The sequence below is a fragment of the Ursus americanus genome, chromosome 23 (assembly GCF_024610735.1).
Source record: "Ursus americanus isolate L20-20 chromosome 23, mUrsAme1.1.p, whole genome shotgun sequence".
Lineage (NCBI taxonomy): Eukaryota > Metazoa > Chordata > Mammalia > Carnivora > Ursidae > Ursus > Ursus americanus.
The window spans coordinates 42,163,684-42,179,150 of record NC_142149.1 but is presented as its reverse complement, the minus strand read 5'-3'; the positions used below and the strand labels follow the sequence as shown (position 1 = coordinate 42,179,150).

General features: G+C 44.5%; 1 protein-coding gene across 2 annotated transcripts; it reads left to right on the top strand.

The window, feature by feature from the left end:
• The first annotated feature begins 383 nt into the window (after positions 1–383).
• Positions 384–13,832, top strand: TMIGD1 (transmembrane and immunoglobulin domain containing 1). 2 transcript variants are annotated; one of them, XM_045773470.2, is made up of 6 exons: positions 384–510; positions 2,582–2,860; positions 6,058–6,333; positions 11,780–11,883; positions 12,899–12,939; positions 13,716–13,832. In XM_045773470.2, the coding sequence occupies exons 1-6, from the start codon at positions 429–431 to the stop codon at positions 13,717–13,719; spliced, it is 786 nt and encodes a 261-aa protein (XP_045629426.1). In that variant the 5' UTR covers positions 384–428; the 3' UTR covers positions 13,720–13,832. The 2 variants fall into 2 exon arrangements, with proteins under 2 accessions (XP_045629426.1, XP_087710790.1); XM_087854664.1 differs by lacking the exon at positions 13,716–13,832 and having other exon boundaries at positions 12,899–12,943.
• Positions 13,833–15,467: the final 1,635 nt, after the last annotated feature.

Here is a 15,467-nt window from a genome sequence, read left to right as displayed (position 1 = left end):
GCCCAAGAGAGGCTTTCAAAATCAGAATTACTACAGTTCGGTAGAGACTGTCTGTGAACGAAGCAAGTTTCTTCTCTCTTTCTGTTAAAATGACATTCTATCAATTTCTCCAGGGAAGACCGGCTCTACCTTCCCCAGGGCTGCCCTACAGCTGCCCTGTATCTTATAGCCTATTTCCTTGTGGTTTTCTTCTTCTTGCCTTAAAAAAGAAATCCTTAATACTAAAAGTACTTTGAACTCAGTAATCAGAACAAGATTGTTTAATTAAAAACTAGAAAGAGTACTGTTACAGCTGGGATGACTCATCTGGGATTTTATTTTAAATGCATTAACAGACAAGAGGAAGGTTCATAAACTCAGCATAGACCAAAGTACAGAACCAACTACACCCTTTCTCCCCCAGCAGATCAGACGTCAATTTGTTAAAGATGGCGTGGAACATCAGTGGCCTAATGAGAATGGGCAGATTTCTTCTCTTAGTGATTTTCTTTCTGCCATGTGAGGTGACAAGTAAGTTCGTATTCCTTTGGTCTCTTTGTAAATAAACACTTCCGATTATAACATGATCAGCGGGCATTGGGAAAAATCCAAGACCCAAATCACCAAATACACAGTTGGTATGGTTCAGAGTAGAGGAGTCAGACAACATGATAAGACATTAAATGGAAAAATATTTTTATGGGTCTGATATGATAAGACAGAGCAAATATTCTATTCTCTCTAGAGCCACAGCGCAATTTTTCTACGTTTTAATGCATTTCATTACTAACGACATCCGAAATGAACTCTGCTGTTTATGTGAGCATACCACTTCCAGGAAAATCTTTCCTGCATTTGTTCTGTATTCCAACCTGGAAGTAGATCCCCTCCCCCAAACAAACCCGGATTTTAAAAGTAATACATAGTCATTGTAAAAAAAAAAAAAAGGAAATATATAAAAGGATAAAGAAGGTGTGCCTGTGTGGCTCCGTCAGTTGAGTGTCTGACTCTTGATTTCATGGGATCGGCCTCTGTCAGGCTAGGCCCAGCGGGGGGAGTCTGCTTGCAATTCTCTCTCTCCCTCTCTCTCTCTTCCCTTCCCCACCCTGTGCACGTGTGTGCGTGTGCTCTCTTTCTCTCTCTCCCCCTCTGTCCCTCTCTCTCCAAAATAAATAAAATCTTTAATTAAAAAAAAAAAAGAATAAAGAAAACTACATCCCGGGGCGCTTGGGTGACTCAGTCGGTTAAGCGATGCCTCCCGCTCGGGTCATGATCCCAGGGTTCTGGGATCGAGCCCCACATAGGGCTTTCCACTCGGCGGCGAGTTGCTTCTCCCTCTCCAGAGCTCTGTGATCTCTCTCGCTTTCACTCTCTCTCAAATAAATAAATAAAATCTATTTTTAAAAAAAGAAAACGAAATCCCATCATCTGGAGATAACCACTCAACAACGTTTTGATATATATTCTTCCAGATTTTTAAAAAATGCTAGGCAGCAATCACATCATTTTCACCAGTAGTTCATGCATATTAAAGGAAAAGTTCATGTGTTTACAGACCATGGTAACAAATGTTATGTCGGGGGCAAGTCTGTGGCAGCTAAAGTTAATTTTAGCTTTTGTTACTTGCTTCTGAACCAGGGAGTTAAGAACGGAAATTCAGGTATGTTACAGTGAATGGATTTCTGAAAATCAGAGATGGAAACCAACGGTTATATATCCTGATCATTCATTCTACAACAACTCTTCTATGCTACAAACCGCAGCTGTTAAAACATCAATTATTTTACTACACTGCCAAAACAATATTCAAACATCGGAAATGCAAGACCACATTTTCCACAATCCTATCACCTAATCGGAAATCTTTTCAAATCAGCTTTGGCCCATATTCAATGTTTATATACTTAGAGTAATTACTAGAGATGGAATTTACATTCTGCCTATTCACAATGTTGTGTCTTAAGTATTTTTCAATTTTGTTATAGTCCTTTTTCACTTGTATTTCCCCACTCCCATCCCCTTCCTTTGCTACTTTCAACCCCTTGAAGTAAACAGTTTAAGTCTGGAAAGCATATCTCTACTATTTCTCTCTATTTTTACCAATCCTATTCAGTGTACACACTGAGGTTTTTCCCAAGACTTTTCCTCTTAAATGCATGTGTGTATGCATGCATGCATTCGTGTGTGTGTGTGTGTGTGTGTGTGTGTGTGTAAGTGGGCTAATTCTGTGCATAGTAGTTCTCAAACTTCACTGCACATTAGAATCGCCTGAAGGCTTTTTGCAAATGCAATGCCCAGATTGCAGTCATATCAATTAGTCAGAATGTCTGGGAGTGGGAGCCAAGGCCTCAGTGTTTTTAAAGATCCCCAGGTGATTCCAATGTGCAGCAAAATCTGGTAACCATCATTTGAACATTTTCCCTCTTGTAGTTAATAATACATTATGGAGCTTTTCTCCTGTAAAATCATAGAGATCAATAGGACTGTTTTTAATTACTGCAGAGTATTTCATTGCACTGGTGTAACGTGATTTGTTGAACCAATCCCCCGTTTACGCCATTTAGGTCATTCACTCTAGGTTAATTTCTCCCTGCCCTCCCAGGTTCTGTTTTAACTGTGAATGATAGAACCGAGAACTATATTCTGGACACTGGGCTCGGCTCCCAAGAATCTCTGGAATGTGCTGTTCAAAACCACACCCGAGAGGAAGAGCTGCTCTGGTACCGAGAAGAGGGGACAGTGGATTTGAAAGCTGGCAACAAAATCAACTCGAGCTCTGTCTGTGTCTCTTCCATCAGTGAGAATGACAACGGAGTCACCTTTACCTGCAAGCTGCAGAGGGACCAGTCGGTGTCCGTTTCGGTGGTGCTGAATGTCATTTGTGAGTGAGGGGAAGACGCTGCTAGCCAGTCTGTGTTGTCTGCACTGTATCAAGTGATACTTGAACCGGGACGAAGAGCGTGTGCGTTTTCACATTTGCTTGGTGTTGTCTCATTGCCCTGTTTATGCTCCCCCAACGCATGAGGGTGCCTGTTTCCCCCCAGCCTCACGAGCACTGAGTATCCTCAGACTCTGAGAATATGCCAGCCTGATGTGAGATTTTATTTTCATTTTCTAAATGTCCACCCTTTCATAAATGTACTGGCTGTTCATGTTTCTTTTCTGTGAAATGCCTGCTCATGTCCTTTACCCATTTTTCTATTGGGTTATTTGCCTTTTTAAAATTGGTTTGGCTTAGGGGCGCCTGGGTGGCTCAGTTGGTTAAGTGACGGACTGTTGATTTCGGCTCAGGTCATGATCTCAAGGGTGTGAGACTGAGCCCTCCTCCCCCCCGACAAGCCCTGTGTGGAACCCCATGTTGAGCCTTGCCTGGAGCCCCTTGTGGGGCTCTGCACTGGGTGTGGAGCCTGCTTAAGATTCTCTCTCCCTCTGCCCCTGCAGCCGCACTCTTTCTCTCTAAGAAGAAAAAAAAAAAAAAGGAGGAAAAGAAGAAAAAAGAAAAGAAAACAGTGCCCATCAAGTAAAATGATTAAAGAGTCCTGTGTTACACAGTAACACGCTAAAACCAATGAGCTGGATCTTTGTGGTTCAATGGGGATATATCTCAAAAACACGCAAGCTATTGAGAGAATAGAGTCTTTTATATAAGCCTCCTAAAACAATACAATGTATTTCCTATTGGTACATTATATGTATTAAAAAACTGGTTTTTAAAAAAAGATCTGCAAGGATTTACATTAAACTCATAGCAGTGGGTATCTTTGGGGAGCCAGGAAGTGAACAAGATGGAGTCAAAGAGGACCTTAACTTCACCCGAAATGTACCAATTTTTCCAAAAGGGAATACTCACGTATAGCTGACAGGCTTCAAAATTAACTTTAAATAGTTAAATAAAAAGGAACAACTGATAGGACATGTCCACAGGCGCTATGGTATATTTGGTAATTATGTTGTCTATTCTAGCAGCTTCCTACATATCTGAATACCATGTAACATCCTCATTGGATATGGATACAGAATTTCAAGCTCATTCCAAAGAGCAACAAAATGTCATTCTTCTGAAAGAGTTATTAATAGCACAGCCTACTCAGGGTCTCATTATTCAGTGTGCAGATTATACAAACTCCTTCTTTCCTCTTCTCCACCTCTCTCTCTTTCCTCTTGCCCACTTTTCAAGCACTTTCTTACTCTTCTGCACCTTGACCAGAAAATGCAAGGGGCTGGGGCGCCTGGGTGGCACAGCGGTTAAGCGTCTGCCTTCGGCTCAGGGCGTGATCCCAGCGTTGTGGGATCGAGCCCCACATCAGGCTCTTCTACTATGAGCCTGCTTCTTTCTCTCCCACTCCCCCTGCTTGTGTTCCCTCTCTCGCTGGCTGTCTCTATCTCTGTCGAATAAATAAATAAAATCTTTAAAAAAGAAAAAAAAGAAAATGCAAGGGGCATGGAGAAGAAAAAGAGTCAGCTCAGCCATTTCTTCTCCTAGATGTTGGAAAGCCCCAGTGGGGGTGAGGGTTGGAATTATTTAGTGAAGGTAAATGTGTTCAGGCATCTATGTCTCTACGGCTGCCCTTATCATGGAGGGAGTAAGGACTTGCTCACACGGAGGGATGAGAGAGTCTCGAAAGCTCATACCTTCCGTAGATGGTAGCGTTGCCATGAGTGGAGCACCTTCTGGGAGGAGGACATTATTTCTAGAGGATCACTGAGGAAAAGCAAGCATGCACAGGCAAATGTGGCCGGGGCAAATGTGGTTGGATAAAATGCAAAAAGAGAGGATGTGAGGACACCTCAAAACCACCGTGGCCACCGCCACCGCCACCACCACCGCCACAATGGTAGTAACTAGCACTGTGATAAATGCTTTACAGGCATTATCTCATTTAATCTTTACAGCAGGTGAAGGTATTATCCCACTTTTTATATGAGGAAATTGAGCGGTTACTTAGCAGTTAAGTAACTTTTCAAGGCCACGGTAAATGGCGTGGATGGGATTAGGGACAACTGCATCCCTGCTTCCTTCACATTATACTGTTTTCTCCAACATATTAGTGCAGATTGGTTTCAGAGAGCAAAGACTCAAGGCTTATACTATTAGGTAGTGTTATGCATTGTCTATTTGGTACAGAGTCATTAGTTTTTATGATTTACTTATTTATTTTAAAAGATTTTATTTATTTATTTGTCAGAGAGAGAGAGAAAGAGAGAGCACAAGCAGGGAGAGCAGTAGGCGGGGAGGGAGAAGCTGGCTCCCTGCTGAGCTAGGAGCCTGATGCAGGACTCGATCCCAGGACCCTGAACTGAAGGCAGACGCTTAACCGGTGGAGCCACCCAAGCGTCCTGATTTATTATTTTTACAATTTTTTAAATATTTCTTTTTTTACATATTTCTTTCTGATTTCTGTTTTTTAAAGATTTTATTTATTATTTATTTGTTAATTTATTTATTTGAGAGAGACAGAGAGAGCACAAGCCGGGGGAGAGGCAGAGGGAGAAGGAGAAGCAGATTCCCTGCTAAGCAGGGAGCCAGATGCTGGGCTCGAACCCAGGACCCTGGGATCATGACCTGAGTGGAAGGCAGGCACTTAACTGACTGAGCCACCCAGGTGCCCTTCATTATTTTTTTTAAAGATTTATTTATTTGAGAGAGAGAGACAGAGAGTGTTCGTGTGTGCAAGTGGGGGGAGGGACAGAGGGAGAGACACTTCAAGCAGTCTCCTCCCCGAGTGTCGAGCCAGACATGGGGTTTGATCCCACCACCGATGAGATCATGACCTGAGCCGAAACCAAGATTCGGCCGCTTAAATGACTGAGCCGCCCAGGTGCCCCAGATTCATTACTATATACATTTGTTTCGTGGTTCATCTTCTCTACCACATAGAAGTTCTATGAGGTTTGGAACTGGATATATGTTCTTTACCATTGTATCCCCAGTTTGCAGTCCAGGCATAGGGTAGGTACTCAATAAATTTTTGTCAAATGAATGAATGACTGCGTGAGAAAGACTGAAGGAAGATCTTGAACGTTGACAGTAAACTACTGCTTACCTACTAATTCAACCTAAATGCTTGGGTCTTGCAGTTCCCCCGATTCTAAGTGGAGATGACTTCCAAACCGTTGAGGAAGGCCGTGATGCGAAGTTGGTCTGCAGTGTGAAATCCAACCCCCCGGCTCAAATGATGTGGTACAAAAACGGTAGCATCCTGAATTTAGAGAAAAATTACCAAGTCCTTCAGACGAGTGAGTCTCTTCAACTGTCCATCACCAAAGCCGAGAAATCCGACAATGGAACCTATAGCTGTGTTGCAAATTCATCCCTGCAGATGGAGACCAGGGACTTCCACCTCATCGTCAAAGGTAACTCTCCTTCTAAGTAACAGTAAGCCAAAAGTCAGAACAGGTGTTCATAAAGAGTTTTGTGGCAACAAATGATGATGACAATTACGATTAGTAGCTATGATTTTCTTCGGAGAGTCATGCCGAGCCAAGGAATTTCCACTAAGAATTCCAATTCTTCCATTTAGGGTACTCATTCCATATAAAACACCGCTTTTTGAGCAAAGGTCCTTTTTAGAACCAAGTGCTGGAAGTCAATTCTGGTTGGCTTTTGGGGAGGAGTACCTTTCATGAATTCTCCTGGGCAACAAAGTTCATAGGAACTGGACTTTTGAGTTTACAGCCTAATGACAAACAGAAAGAGATGTCAGAAACACCAAGAGAGGGGCGCCTGGGTGGCTCAGTCGTTAAGCAGCTGCCTTCGGCTCAGGGCGTGATCCCGGCGTTATGGGATCGAGCCCCACATCAGGCTCCTCCGCTAGGAGCCTGCTTCTTCCTCTCCCACTCCCCCTGCTTGTGTTCCCACTCTCGCTGGCTGTCTCTGTCATGTCAAATGAATAAATAAAATCTTAAAAAAAAAAAAGAAAGAAACACAAAGAGAAAGAAAGGTAGGTAAGAACATGAGTCTCTAAAATCACTCCTAACACTGAAGTTGTAATCTATAGCCCAAGCAGTAGCGAGGAAGGGGGAAGATGGTGCAAAAAAGGTCTTTCTCTTGGCTTCATGCTACACCTACCCAGATTTTTCACCCTTGCAATAAGTAACAGGGAACAAATGAAGTTCCAAGTGTTCTTCATTCATACACAAAGAGAAGGGGGACCTGAGCAGAGAAAGCAAGGAAAACAGGAGAAAGAAATGAGGTCAGAGAGCGAATGGAATGCAGACCAGGGTTCCTATACCTCCACTTACCACGGGCTACTGTGGCAAAATCGACCTTGAGGTGAGCAGCACGAAAACAGATTTTCCAGAATACAGCTGTGATAACTGGAAGATGAACGGCCGTCTTGGTAGCAGGATAAAGGAAGCCACAGTCTAAGCACAGCAGGAAAGACCCGGAGAGGATGTAGAGTCTCGAGGACTTCTGCAGACACTGCCCTAGCCCTGGAAAGTTTTGGACGTTGAAGCAGGACAGCGCGAGACGGAAATTGGCAGCAGTCAAGCCTGTCAATCATCCTTTGTTGCTACGAATCCAAGTTCAAAAATAACTTCCTTTTTGATACAGATTCTGAAAGTTTGGTTAATATAATTAAGTTTTCTTAGATAACATCTCTTTTAATTTGAAACAACCATGTACTAAGACCCTTACCTGTCAATTTTAGTTGCTGAATACACAGGCCAAAACATACTAAAAAATCTTTGAAGTTTGCTTTCATGTTAAAACCGCAATTATGAAGTTGAGAGACCTATCAGACCATGTCATCTGCAAACTCGGGCAAGCTCTTTTTCTGGTTAGAAAGCCTTAGTTTGGGTACATTTTAGTAAGTCCCTTCTTCTTCTAATTGGATAATATGGATTGGTTGAAATAAAATTTCATTTTTCTGAAAAAAAATGAGAAAGAGAAAGGCAAGATACCTGGTGCAGCAGGTGCAGAAATGCTCATGCACACATCTGCTGCTCCGAGGCCAGAGCACTAAGAGCGGCCAAGCAAGCCGAGGCTCCTACTTCTTGTTAGAACATTATTCACTTTGTCGTTTGCTTCCCTGTGCCCACACATTGCCTTTCTTGCTAGTGCCTGGGAAGCCAGCTGAACCCCTGCCAGAAATGTTGGACGATGTGACCACGGGGCTTATTTCCTCGCCCTCACGGGGAGGTCAGGGACACCAACCCAGCTGAATGCCCATTCCTGTGATCGCTGGCGCGGTCAGTACTTTGTCCTGCCGAGCGGTGACGGTGTGCCCAGGGGCTGCTTGCTTTCAAAACCAAACCCACAAATAACCCAACTACTCTTGGGATCAGAAGTGGCGGAGGAGACACCTTGTTGAAGCCGGGCCTGTTCACCTCCCTTCCAAAGCATGGGTGGTGGGGACCTCTGGCCAGGCCATGCTCACCGGCTGTAAAAGTTACGTGCAGAGATGAGGGAGCTGCACCATCCGTCTCGGTCAAGAAGGAATCACAAGTGCTCTGTGCCATAAAAAAAAACAAAAACAAAAAACAAAACAAAACCCCCTACAACTCGTGTGGCAAGCAGGATGCTAGCTTGGCAACTTGGCTTTTTGGTGGGCAGGATCCTGTTTGGGGTGGAGCTCTTCCAAACCAACTTGTTTTTCTGATTTCTTCCTGCTCTGTGATTTCCTTGGCTGTGGGCTGCCTTCACGGCGCTGAGCGCTCGGCCGCCGGCGCTCAGGTCAATGTGTTTGCTGGGAGCCCCTCCCGGCCCGGCGCTCTGCAGGGTCGCTGCTAAAGGAGGCCGCGCGAAGCTACAAGTGAAAGCCCGGAGCCTGAGCCCGCGAGTGTAGCCTGTGTGTTGGGATCATCTTGCCTAATAAATACGGAGGGGAAAAAATACCAACTCTGGTTACAAATAAGAGAGGAGAACAGGACAGCAAGAGAGATGCAGCACCCTTTTTATTTCCTAGAAATTCCTCAACTCGTATGTTAGCCAAGATCGGAGCCCCTCCCCCTCCGAGGGTGAATCCAGGGGCCTTGGACTTAAACTTGCCAAAGTCGCTGTCATGGGAAACTTGGAATCCACAGTGAGCCTGTGGGTCAGGCGGTTTATTTCAGCTCGTTTATGGAGTGAGAGCTGCCATGGGTGGCTTCTTTTTATTCAGCTTGGTAAAAATATTCAGAGCTGTGACTGATTTCTGATTTCTTCTCCTAATTATCCTTCCTTGGCTTCCCCTCCATTTTGACATCTTTCCTTGGCACTGAAAGGGGAAGGGGTCCCTAAGAAGGTGAGGGCCCTTTGGTGTCTCTCAGGGCTGGCTGTTATAGAGCCAGGGCTTACGGCAAGGCCCGCCGGGAAGTTCTCCAGGGTACTGGAGCAACTCGCACCCTCACGAGAAAAATTTTAAGTAACCGCTGAAAGAGAGCAAGAGTAAAGGGTGCTCAGTCTACTTACTCCCCCTAATTATCCTGAGCAGGAACCAGACAAATAATAAAGAAGAAAACAAGTAAAAGGTAAGTGGTGAGTGCGTCCCACAATTAAGAAGGGATAAACCCTATTTTTTTAAAAGATTTTTTAATTTATTTATTTGACAGAGATAGAGACAGCCAGCGAGAGAGGGAACACAAGCAGGGGGAGTGGGAGAGGAAGAAGCAGGCTCATAGCGGAGGAGCCTGATGTGGGGCTCGATCCCATAACGCCGGGATCACGCCCTGAGCCGAAGGCAGACGCTTAACCGCTGTGCCACCCAGGCACCCCGGATAAACCCTATTTTATAACCTTGAAGAATATAGGCCTTGGGCTTTGAAATGAGATTTAAGTCTCCTCTTCCCTCCTCCCCACCTTTTGCCTGTCAGATACCATCGTGTGAACCTGTGTCCTTTCTAACACTGACTTCGGTCTGCGGTTCTGTCTGTTGTATGTCTGTTTCACGACCAGCACGTGAGCTCCCTGCAGGCAGGAGCCTTCCGCGGCCGATTCTTTGCAGGACTGAGCACAGCACCACTACACAGTAGTTGTTCAGTAAAAATGTCTTGATTACACTCAATCTACGAATTCAATTGTGCAATAAATAGCACACTTTTTATCTCTTATAAATTTCTAAAATATTATCTTGGCCAAGATTGGAGCCCCTCCCCCTCCTAGGGTGACTCCAGGGGCTTAGACTGGGTCATTTAAATGTCTTTGTTGATCTTAATTAAGCACTGTTACTTTTGAAGCTTTCATCCTGGGGGGCTCAGATGGTTAAGCGGCTGCCTTAGGCTCAGGTCATGATCCCGGGGTCCTGGGATCGAGTCCTGCATCAGGCTCCCTGCTCCTTGAGGAGCCTGCTTCTGCCTCCGCCTCACTCTCTCTGTCTCTCATGAATAAGTGAATAAAATCTTTTAAAAAAAAGTTTCATCCCATATCATCGCAAACATTAAAATGAAGCACGTTAAGTACACTTTCTGTTAAAATGTTGAAAGGATGTTTGTAACTTGCATATATCTCAAATTTTATTATAAATAAGTTATTAATTTGGTTCTTGGGGTTTGAATATTATTATTATTATATAACAGTTGGATTACAGTTGACACAAAGTTACATTTTATAGATGTTTCAACATTTATTAATTTTGACTAATTTTGCCACTTTATTTTCATATTTTGGAACCTATATATGTATATTTTTAAGATTTTATTCATTTGAGAGAGAGAGAGTGCAAGCAGGGAGGGACAGCAGGGGAGGGAGAAAGAATCTGAAGCAGGCTCTGCACGGAGCTGGGAGTCTGATGCGGGGGTACCGAGATCATGACCTGAGAGTGAGCTGGACACTTACCCAAGAGTTGGACACTTAACTGACTGAGCCACCCAGGAATCCCGGAACCAATTTTTTCCCAGGTCTCAACTATTTTCATAGGCTTTTGGGAAGCTTGCAAGCATAGGCACGGCGCCCATCGTGCCTGACGAACAAAACAGCTCGGGGGTTCCCAGGTGTTCAGAAAATGAGGGAACATGTCTAGGCGGACATGATTGCTGCCGATCTCCTTCTAGCCCAAGTTAGAAGTAGACTCTGCACTTCCGTGTCATTTAGAAAGGTAAGAACATCTTTAGCCAAGGTGGGGAAGGCTGGTGCTTAGAGTCCTACTTCCCTAGGGGCACCAGACAGCCGCCCTGTGGAATGTCTTGTCACCTGCTTGGGGCACCAGCACAGTACTGCTCCTCGGGCCCACAGGCCTCTTGAGCCCTTAGTCCAGCAGGCTCTTCCACTTGTCTCCTCTCCTCCTCCTCCTCCTCCTCCTCCTTCTTCTTCTTCTTAAGATTTTATTTTTAAGGGGTCTCTACACTCAACATGGGGCTCAAACTCACAACCCTGAGACCGAGAGTTGCATGCCCTTCCGACTGAGCCAGCCAGCCGGACACCCCTCAAGTTTTCTCTTTTTGCTTTTAAGTCCTTTCTCCCTCCTTTATTTCCCCCCTTGGAGATATCTCCTAATATCTTTTGGGTTTTTCAAAGTGCAGGAAAAACCATTGATTTCAGCCTATTTCTGCTTTCTGTGTGGCAGACATTTTGGATGAAGAAAGCACAACATGGTCTGACTTCCTGTTTGGGGGAGTGATTCATATTGCAGTAAATTATCCTTCCACAAAGGAATGGATCCAACGCCTATCTCTGCGAGTTACTAGTTCTGTGACTCTGGATCAGTGGTTCCTCGCCTGTAAAATGAGGGAGTAACCCCTACCTTCTTGGGTGGTTTGGACGCTTTAATTCAGAGGATGCGCCGTGTTAAGTGAAGGCACCGTGGCTGGGACGTGGCAGAAGTACATAAACTAGACTCATCTCAATGTTGGCTCTTGTTCCTTGTGTTTGCATCTCCAACAGATAGAACTGTGACGATGCCGATAGAACCCATTATTGCTGCGTGTACTGTGGTCTTTCTGACGTTGTGCTTTGGACTGATTGCTAGAAGAAAAAGAATAATGAAGGTATTTAAGTATTCTAAGCTATTTAGGTAAAAAGCCATGTCCATACAGGCAGAGAACTGGCTGTCAACGTGACTATGGAGCTGGGAACCATACTTGGACAGTCTGGTCTCTCTAAAGATCTAAGATGGAAGTTGCTCAAGGGAATAAAAATTGTACAGTTATTATGAGTACAGCTTTAACAAAGAATGGAAATGCATTGGAACAAAACCTGGATGAAAATAGCTGTGGTGTTAGCAGTAGGGAATTGAGGGCTGATTATTCTTCCTTTTAAATTACCCCTTCTCGTTGCTATGGTGCCTTTGGCATAATAAATAAATATACAGAGAAACGTTTGCTGTGGGTCCAGAGAGCTGCATGAAAAGCAGTGGCACTTGCTGCTCACCTTCTGAGAGCAGCCACAGGCCCTGGTGGCCGTGGGCTGCAGCTTGCATTGTTGAGTGGCTCGCCTTGCTGGGTAGCTTGGTGCAGAGTGTGTGTGCATAGCTGAATGCCCTGCATTTGGCTCCACCAGTTATTCCAGTGCCACAGGAAGCCTCTAAGAAAAGGCCAGTATGGTCTAGGCTTGTTAGTTATGCAGCGAGATGCATTCTTCCTGAAACATATGGTAACTGGGCGTGATTCAGGGCAACAATGTCTCCCAAGAAGAAATACACCCACCCCCTGGTGCCAATCCAAAGCAACTTTTTTCCTGGGGGAAAGAAAAAGGAAGAAAGAAAGAAAAGGAGAGTAATAAGAAATATTCAACTACCTAAGAATCCTGGGAAAGCATTTTGATTTAAGAATTACATTTCTGTAGGTTCGATAGAAATACTTAATATGGCCGAAAACGTAAGCCCTGCAACCATGCAGAGGTGTCTGTGTTTCCAGCCACCTCTGGACTGATGAGTAGTTTTCTCGGTAGGAGAGTAACAGACATTTGGGCTTCCTATCCCTTGAGCCACATTGGTGCGTTCACAATGTTTATACACAGCCTTAGAAAAGCAGGCAAACTCATCCCCCTTGTGTTTGCTTTTAGCTGTGCATAAAGGATGAGGGTCCTCAAAGAGACACAGCTTTGTAAGTACTCGGGGCTGGGGCCAGTGATTTCCCATAAGCAGATCGGTAGCAGTGGTGTGTGTCATCCCGGGCAAACTCCTCCTGAGACGGGAGGTGCTGGGAGGTGAAGAGGTTCAGACAAGAACGGAGGGGGGAGGAGAACCTGCCTCCACTTTAGAGGAAAACAGGTGAGGCTAGGTTGGAAGTTTGCCTAGAACTGAGAATACTACCATTGGTCTTTTTTTTTTTTTTTTTTTTAAGATTTTATGTATTTATTTGCCAGAGAGAGAGAGAGAGAGCACAAGCAGGGGGGAGCAGCAGGCAAAGGGAGAAGCAGACTCCCTGCTGAGCACGGAGCCCGATGCGGGACTCCATCCGAGATCCCTGGGATCATGACCTGAGCTGAAGGCAGATGCTTAACTGACTGACTGACTGAGCCACCCAGGTGTCCCGCTACAGTTGGTCTTAAGCCTGCTCTCCACTTAGGAAGTTTTGGGCTAAATGCTAAGCGCCCGCATTGCATTGCCACATAATGTAAACGGCTGAGCGGGCTCACGGGAGGGGGGGCGGAGCCACGCTGCCTTCCCCTTTCACAGCGGGTCTGAAGCCCAGCCCTCAGTCTGAACACTGCCTCCTCTGGGGAGCTTCCTTTCCTCTGTCTGTCGGCTCCAGCCTTAGAGAAGTAAGCAGGGGGTAAAAAGAACGAAGGTGTTCTGTCTGAGAGCATGAATTTTGTTTTGATTTTTTCCCCTTATTTCCATGATCGTCATTATAATTGATTTCTTGGTTCGTTTCAGATGAGCAAGCTGAGAGGCCGTCTCACCCAGCAAGAGTTTTGCATCAGGACTTCCTTGATTTATGTAGTCCCATCTGTATTTATTGCTATTATTAAATTCACTCCTGTCAAATTGTCAGAGGTTATGAAGAAGTGTTTCATTAAGCACTGAACAGTAGTTGTTATGACTAATTTGATATCCTTGCAGAACATTTTTATGGAGAACGCTACGAAGAAGGAAAAGTAAGATTCTGTCAAGTCTTCTCCTTGAAGGGTACGTTAATTAACAGAGGTTTGTTCCAAAAAGTTTGGTCACCATTTACCATCGCGTCTGTATTTTTCTGGGTAGGAGATGAACAGACGTAAGGGCCAAACCAAAAGGAGAAGAGAGCTGAGCATAGAGGGAGCAATTTCTAAGTTGCCAAGGAAGCACATGAATAGTATCAATTATCATCTCTTTTCACTGTCGCCTCATAAAAGAAATGTTTTAGGACTAAAAAAAGGAAGGATATAATCTCAGAATATAAGGCATTCCTTTAAACAGAATAAATTTAGCATGATGAAAAAGTCAGCATATGTCCTTATTTTTCTCATCTCATCCTGGTTTGGTGACACAGTCGCAGAATTTGTGAGCTTTCCGTGGAGACGGAGACGAAAACTGCAGGGGCCACGGGGTAGCCAGCGGCTCTGCTCACAAGCAGCCCTCGCCCTTCTGGCACAGTCGCTTGCCTAGATCCAGCTCCACGAATGATGAATCAGCCCGCACTCTTCTCTTACGCCTGCATTTTAAATTTCGGCTCTTCTGATCTATCATTGACCTTCCCCACTTCCATTCTTGCTTCATTCTTTTCTCCTGAGAGTCTTTGATGTCTCTGCTGTATTCATCGTCTAACTTCGATAAACAACAACAGCAACACAATTTTTGGCCTCATATTGCAGTAGCTGAACGTGCCACAGCAAGAGAGAGAGATCGGCTATCAGCCAGGTGGGTAAAAGCTTCTACTGACATGGAAGCAAAGAGAAGATTGTATGAAATCTCAACAGTCTTGTGTGTAAGAGGAACCAAGACACATCTTCCTGTGAGGTTTCTCTCTGCTTCCTTGGAAACTTCCGCATGGAATGGAGAGAGAGACCGTTAGAGACTGTGATTTTCAGATTTCTCTGTCTCCTTGGAGGCCCCAACAGGTTTTTGTGGGGAAGCCTTCAGATCTTGTTCCTCATTCAGGATTTCTCAAAGTAGAATTTGGAAGCCCTGTGAAAACGGTATACGGACAAGGTAGGAAGATTGTGAAAATCTGGAAGTTTAGACAATGAAGGAGAAGCCATGTAAAAAAACAGAGCTCAGGCAATGGTGGGTTGGGATAGTTTAAAGTGGAAGGGGAAATGGGAAAAACTTACCTATCTAATTGGACTAGGAATCGGGAGACCTGAATTCCAGTCTTGACTATATTACCCTTAAGCTCTCTTGGGTCTTTGGAATACAAGGAGGTTGGATTAAAAGCAAGATTAATCTTCACGTTAAATTTCATGTTAGCTCACGTGATTCTCAACAGCTTCTGAAATAGTTTAGTTAAATGCTGGAAGGAGTTGGCAAGAGAAACTGAAAAGGTAACACCTTTGCCCTACCTAGTAGAATTATGAATCAGCTTTGTTCTAGGACATACAGCAATCCTTGACTATTAAGGGTCATCGGTAGGGAATTTCTTCACCCTCACAAACTCCAGTGACCTTGTACGTTAGCACAGACAAGGAATATTAACTTGTTTCAACAGAG

Coding starts and splice junctions, on each gene's coding strand:
- TMIGD1 (XM_045773470.2), top strand. CDS start 429: ATGGCGTGGAACATCAGTGGCCTAATGAGAATGGGCAGATTTCTTCTC. Junction 511..2,581: donor TCTGCCATGTGAGGTGACAA/GTAAGTTCGTAT, acceptor CTGCCCTCCCAG/GTTCTGTTTTAACTGTGAAT. Junction 11,884..12,898: donor GAAGAAAAAGAATAATGAAG/GTATTTAAGTAT, acceptor GTTTGCTTTTAG/CTGTGCATAAAGGATGAGGG.